Genomic DNA, 7,364 nt, shown 5'->3' with positions numbered 1-7,364 from the left:
TCCGTCAAGTAATGAGGATCGTGCATGAATACGAGCCACTGAATAAGTGCCTTATATATATATAACTAGAATCTGTGAATCTGCAAAATCACGACGTTAATAGGAACAGATATAACGGATAACGGCTAGATCGACTCAGCTATTGATCCTGATCAAGAATATATACTTTATATGAAATATATATATATATATATATAGATATATATTTCAAAATGGGGCCACGTCAACTCTAACACCCACAAATCGCGAAAGTCTTTCACGGCACTCTTGTACATGGTAGAGGTAAGTAATTAAGCTGTATACCGTTGTTAGTTATTTTCAGGGCCTAACTTATTATTTTGAAATTTGTAAGCTGAGTAACGGGAAAATAATATTTGGGTCACTTGACTAAAGCGTTTCTGCTTGTTTATACTATGTACTTTCTTTTCGTACCACATGTCTAACACCCAAAACATATACAAAAAGAGAGACGCCAGATATAAATCTTTTCAATAGCAAGTTTCACAGATTTTCAAAAGGATATCCATGTATCTTTAGAAAGCCAGGATTAAGGATTGTCTAGAATTTTAAAACAAACCAAAACAAAATGTTTTTGTCTTAAGGGTTTTAGGGTCTAGAAATAATAGAAATACATCATCGGCCATGGACCTATTAGAAAAAGATGCGTCTTCGGAGTCCATCTTAAAATTAATTCACACGAAAAATGTTGTACCTAAATGTACCTAAATTCATAAACATGCCCATTTTATTGCGCTCTAGAGCAAGATTTTAAATTAATACTTTTCACGCTAGTTTTAAGAAAAAAGACATCGGATGTGACCAAAAGTTATTTTCATAATTCAGTGTTTATTCAGTTGGTATCTTGCTTAATAAGTGTAATTATGCAAATATTGCTGGATTTTTCAGTTTATTAAACAATCCAAATACTCTTTTAACATATTTTGTTGCTAATTTGATCGATTTACTGGACATCGTTTTGGAAAGATTAACGAATATAACTCAGTTATATATTAATAAGGACATAAAGTATAGTACAATTTAATTACAATTACAACTAAATAACCATACAAATAATTTATGCCTAAGGAAACTTATGAGTAGGAATTGAGTGCCCATTGCTCTTCTTAATACATTTTTATAATTTTCATTAGAAAATTCGTGTCTAAATTGATTCTAGCGTGATTTAATAGTTCTTTTCCGAATTGATAATATTGCACGGTTTTTGGTTTGCCAAATATGGTTGTATAATTGCATCTCGATTAATTTCAAACTTTTTTTTCTTTCTGATACGTTTTGGTTGATTTAGATGCTACATCACTGGATTTCATTGCACTTGTTAAGCTGAATTACAAAAGTTGTTTGCCTAAATAATTTACATCAAAAAGCCAAGTAAACAATCCACTATACGCAGCCCTATTTAGACTAAGTTTTCAGTTATTGTTTGCTTAAATTCTAGGCCTAAATGTAAATCTGATATTCGACTGGTTTTCGTACCGCTTTACTCTCTACACAAAATTCGCCAATTACTAAAATTATGCATTTCATATTGTATATTCAGTTTATATATATTAATAACTATTGCTCAGTTAAGTGTGTTTGCGTGTTTAGCAAAAATGTGCCAGCTATGAATGAGTTTTCACATTGCACCCCCTTCTCCATTCTCCATCCAATCGCTCCATCTCTCGCTGCTTCCGGTTCCCGTTCTTTTCCTATTTCTTTTTGCTCGCTCAACACGACGATATCACAACAAAATGTACCAAGTAGAAGAATTAGTTATCATTATCAGTTATCGTTAACGATCAGCTAACTCTAGGACCGCTTCACGTGAACGGTGGCGGCATCACCATGGGATCGAAGGTCTGCTGCGTGGTGGAGAAGTTGCTGAAGCTCTCAATGCGACGATAGCCCCACAAGTCCATAGCATCGACACAGACATCCTGGATTTGTTTGATCTGAAACGGAATAATACCGAAGTTAGCTCACTTCACTATTAAACACATGGCATTTTTAAGACCCGACCTCCTCTGGCTTTAGATCCTGCATCCAATGGAATGGTGCTGATCTGGAATCGCGATATGTGGAGCTGACACCTCCGATGTTCACCTTGGTGTGCGTGTCCAGGAACTCCTCCACGGCTGGATCAAACGGCAAGCCATAGAACTGTAAAATGTCCTGGGTCATCTCACTGGGGCTCAGAGATAGGTCCTCATAACGTACAGTCCTGGGAGAAAAAATGTTTGTTATGTCTAAGAGGGGGATTACTTTGAATGAGAAAACTCACCTAAAACGAGATGGATACTTTTGCAGCAGCAGCTCAGCAGTTTTGTAGTCATCTTGCAGGTCCTGGCACACCAGGCGAGGATCCTCGCAGTCCTCGTTACCTCCGCACCACACTCGATGTCGCCGCGATTGCATGGTTCCTCGTGGATCCCGCACCAGCAGCACGATCCGCACGCTGGAGAGACTGCGGGTGGGGATGGAGACTTGTTAGAATACTCATATAGATAGTCATATGTATCGTATGCGATGAATGATGTATAATTGCTGGCGTAATAGTTAGGCACCGAGCCGTGAAGTTCACTTTGGCATAACAATGGGGGGAGGGAGCCCGCCTGGAATTGGCTTTCAATTAAATCGGATTAAAACTTCTATAATGAAGCGTAATTAGCATTTTCATGGAGCTCAGCACGAGTTAGTTTCGAGCCGAACTCTAATGGCAATACATGGTTCAACTGAAAATTGTTTTTAATTACAACACTTATATGTATATAAGTTTCAGCACCGGCGCCCTCTGCTCTACACACATTGCATTTGTAAATAAATTTCATGAAAAAGTTTTGCCTTAGCGAAAAAAAAAAACAAAACGTTGATAAATTGGCAAAAACGGAAATCGGGAACTTGACTTGATAATGGGGTCGTTTGGGATATAAAAGGGAGGTTACAGGACAGAGTATTTTTTTCTGGGAAGATACACCAACTAGTAAATGTTGAATTTATAGTTCAAATTACAATTCTTATAGTTCATTTTGTTTATGCACCATATTAAACAAATAAGTGCTAGTTAGATTGTTCCAACTTAAAACCTTGTTTCCGATTTGAATTTTCTACATCAACGAAATTTAGCATCGGAACCAAATAAACCATCCAAATAATTTTTAGCACTTAGTAATTCGCAACTATTGCCAGGCCATACGTCAGCATCATCAGATCTCACATAACCACATACACTGGCATCACCAAAGCGACATACACCCACTTAACCACAATGCTAATGAGTTTGTGGCGAATTGAAACAATGTAAACATCTGTAGCTGCATCTGTATGCAAATTGTAACATACGTATTATATACAGCTTATTCATATGTTTAGTTGTCGTCAGCACAAAATGTGATAGACTGAAAAGAATGTGGAGAGATACTTCCCACTTAAGTTTTAAATAATATTGAGGAAAATCAAATTAAACAGAAAGATTGTGAGCAATGGTTAACTCTCCATAAATCATGCAAATTGACAAAATCTGCCATCGCTGATGATATTTGATATATATTAAATAATATTCTTCACTTATAAACAAGTTTTTACTGTGTATATATATATATATATATATATATATATATATATATATATATATATATATATATATATATATATATATCTATACTGGATCTATATGTTTACTGAAAACTTTTCCAAAAGCAAAAAAAACGAGGAAAATATAAATTCCGCAACATTACTTTTATGCAAAGTACCCAAGAAGGGCAAGTGACGGGGTATGAAATACTTATTTGAATGATGCACAATGAAATAATAATTCCACTAGATTACAAAGTGTATCATACCAAAGCAAAATAACAAATATTTATTTTGAAGTAATTTATTCTTGTATTTAGTTCTTTTAAGACGGTATCTTTCTTTTATTGTTAAATTCAATGTTTTTCTTCGATTGCCTTGTAAATAAGAAAACCAATTTGTTTTGTTAAATTTGGTTGTTTCAACTGTTAATGTACAATTGATATTTCAATATCAACAACAATTATGTAAACTTATATTTAAAATTGGATGAAAAAATCTGTCAACACCAACTATTCAATTTCATTACTTTTTAAGTTAAATAATTTATGATGAAGTGCACTTGTGTATGGACCCAAAACACAACACAATACTGATGAAGGCCGGCATGAATTTCACTTTCGTTTTAGCTGAGTAATTTAAGATGTTTTCTTTCATTTGTATTTTGTAATTGTGCGAACAAGAGGCACTTGGCTAAAAATATTCATCGAGTTTTTGCATAAGCAGCAACAAAAAATGTTGAACCAAATGGCCTGTCAAAGAATTCTCAAGTGGGATCTGCACACAATCTGGCATTGGGAGCAGCAGTCAGATTGCCAGCGTAAATTAAAAACAAGCTAAATTTAAATTGAATAAAACAATAGTTTGGTTTAAAAGTATTTTTAAACATGCTTTGGGCAGCTGTTAATTGGTTGTTAACTATGTCGACTCTTGGCACATCTGTACGCTTTTGCCAGTCTTTTATTGGATTTATGCAGCATTTGTTGGCCATAATTCAAGTCGGCTTTTAATTTAATTTTAATGGCCACATGGCAATGCAGGCGATAAGTGCTTGTTAAAAATACGTAGCCCTGAAAAAAATCGTTGAAACATATAAAATAATTGGAAAAACAGCATTGCGGACATGTTAAGTTGGAACAGCAGAAGCTACCTCGATTCGCATGTCACTGAGCCCCACTTTGACCCACTAACAGTGGCTTTTGGCAACTCGTTGGCCCCAAAAACAAAAAGCTTCTAAGCATCTTCACTATTTCTGACTCACTAGCTGGCTATTTTTATTTATACATTTGCGTTTTGTGTTTACGGTGGCGTTGTGCGGCATTCTGACACAGTTCCAAAGATCAAAGCCGAAAATTTGCACAAAATATACGCAAAATTGTTTGGTAGAAGCCCAATCAATACCCGGAGCCACCAATAGAAATGGTCTGGTATGTGGCACACATGATGGATAGATGCGTTCACAGTTAGCCGTCCGGCGAGCTGACAACGCTCTTTTGTTGACCGATTCGGGGTCAAGCTTGGAACAAGAGGAGAACCTCAAACGATTAATCAATATAATGGGTCGCTCCGTGCTCCCCACCGTCTATAAGTATAACCGATTCGACTGACCCCCAGCCCGATACACAACTATTTACATAACTTTTCCCGGACGGAGGCGAACAAAAGTAAAAGTTGCTCACGTGTTGCTCGAGGCCTTGAACCCGAACGCCGGCCAGGTGAACTTTTCGAAACGACTTGCATCATTAGTCAGACAGCAAAGGCAGCAAAGATATACATTTTCATACACCCAGGCCGTATCGCTCCCCAGTGGCTGACCCATTAAGCGATTTACCCACAGCTCTGGCGGAGGCTCTACTCTCTTCGAATTTTATCCCGGCATTTCGGTGTGTCTGTCCCACTTCTGGCATGCCCAAGTACCATTTGGGTGGCTTAGCGGTTGGGTTCTCATGCGTGTGCAGATGTCTCGCCTTATAAAATCATACCCGCACTAAGTACTGGGTAATTATTTTCAGAAGTTTGCGAGCTTAGGCCTGACATAAGCTGATAATGTTGATTAATGGCAGCTGGGAAAGCCAAATGCTGCGAGAGTGGAAAATTGGAAATGGCTTTCCACTACGATAGGCTAAGACTTCTTTCGGTGATCAAGACCAAACGATCTCTCTTGCCAACAGCTTTCCCTACGGCTTGTTTCCACACATACATCTAAAAAAGATATATACCATTTTTAGTAAGTACCATCACGCCCCCATTCTACACCATAAATTCATGACTTTTTGCAATCAATTAGGCACCTTCAAAATTTTTTTTTTGCTTCTGTTTTGTATGATGCAAAAGTGGTTTTCATAAATTTGTTCACATTTATGTTTGCCATCGCGGCACGATGGGTTGAATTTTCCGCCGTGACCGCTTTGGTAGCGCTGAAAAAAATATTACGCATACGCTCCGATGGCCAAAGGCTTGTAAATATAAGCACGTGTGCGTGTGTACGTTCGTGTATGCGAGTTTATTTATAAAAATGTGCATAATTGCTGCGTGTGAGTTAAAAAACGACGGAGAGAGACGGAAACGAAAGTAGCGTTGAAAAAATGAAAAAAAATATAAATAAAATTAAAACAAAGAAAAACAAGAGCTCAGAACTTTATTCAGTTCTGAGGGCTAAATAAAAATTCCCCAAATATTAAATAGTCAATTTGACAAGCAAGTTGTAAACAATTTTAGGACCAAGGCATGAGCATGAAAATCAGTAATGTAATTATGTAAGCTCCACTTTAATCCTTGAAACAGCTAAAAAGATTCCCTACAACAGCACACTGAGCCAAATAAATCCTGCAATGCTCGACATTAATACCACCAACGCATCGAAAATGTAGTCGCCACAACACCGGAAGCAACAAGAAGCAAAACAAAAATAGCTCTACAGTGTAAGCCGTTTTTGGCCAAAACGCAAACACAAAACTGAAGTAAAAAGAAAATTTATCGATTTAACAATTGCCAAACAAAAACAAAATGCAGGCACTTAAATGTGAGTAGTAAAACTTCCACTCATTCTCTTTCAGTTTTACTTGGCCCATATATCAAAGCCAGTAGAAGCTAGTAGCTTCAGCCATAGCCCAGTCAAAAATATGCTCGAATACTACCCCCAGTCCCGCCCAATTCTTGTGTTGCAACCGAAAACACAAACACAAAACTCTGAAAACATGCAAAGTGCTTAAAACGATGATTCCGTACTAGTCAACTTGGAAACTGCGTTCCTAAAATTATTCCATTGAAGGGGGAAAAACAAGAAAGCAAACTGAACTGATTTTAGAAAGTACATAAGTGCATAGCCTTTTACCCCCTCTTTGGATTGTAATAATTTTAATTACTCGTGACATGCAGAGGGACTGAAACCTCCTAACAGGCAATTTGGTCATGTTGGGGCTACTTTACCTCGTATAATGCATTATTTTAATGTATATTGGACATCTCTAGCATGGATGAAATCGGGTCAGGGGGTTGCTGGATTTGGGGCAGAGGAAAGTTGGACAAACTATAAGCTTTTAATGCTCTCGGACAGCAGGGAAACTTGGGAAAGCAATTCAAGATAGAAAGTGACATTTTTTTGAGACTATAATAAAGAATGAAAAGTTGCAACTTTAAAAAGGGAGCATAGTTTTATAATTCTTTGCGCTGGACTTAATGAGTAATATTTACTATTTATCGTCTTGGCAAGTAGCACAAAATCGCATTGTGTCCTAACTAGCCATATGCCTACTATTCAGAACCCTAAACAAAGTTGTCAGTGCACAGTGGTT

The 7,364-nt window shown here is 37.0% G+C and overlaps 1 protein-coding gene across 1 annotated transcript in view; it reads right to left on the bottom strand.

Moving 5' to 3' along the window:
* Nucleotides 1-826: 826 nt before the first annotated feature.
* LOC128253275 (carbohydrate sulfotransferase 4) overlaps nucleotides 827-7,364 on the bottom strand; it is a 33,670-nt gene continuing 27,132 nt past the window's right edge. Inside the window, exons 2-4 of the mRNA XM_052981558.1 lie at nucleotides 2,282-2,464; nucleotides 2,020-2,221; nucleotides 827-1,952 (exon numbers count right to left, since the gene is read on the bottom strand). Of these exons, the coding sequence (XP_052837518.1) occupies nucleotides 1,821-1,952; nucleotides 2,020-2,221; nucleotides 2,282-2,464 (517 nt within the window). The 3' untranslated portion in view covers nucleotides 827-1,820. The remainder of the gene's footprint in view (nucleotides 1,953-2,019; nucleotides 2,222-2,281; nucleotides 2,465-7,364) is intronic.

The sequence above is a fragment of the Drosophila gunungcola genome, assembly GCF_025200985.1.
Source record: "Drosophila gunungcola strain Sukarami chromosome 2L unlocalized genomic scaffold, Dgunungcola_SK_2 000008F, whole genome shotgun sequence".
NCBI classification, from domain to species: domain Eukaryota; kingdom Metazoa; phylum Arthropoda; class Insecta; order Diptera; family Drosophilidae; genus Drosophila; species Drosophila gunungcola.
This window is presented reverse-complemented; position numbering and strand designations above follow the sequence as displayed.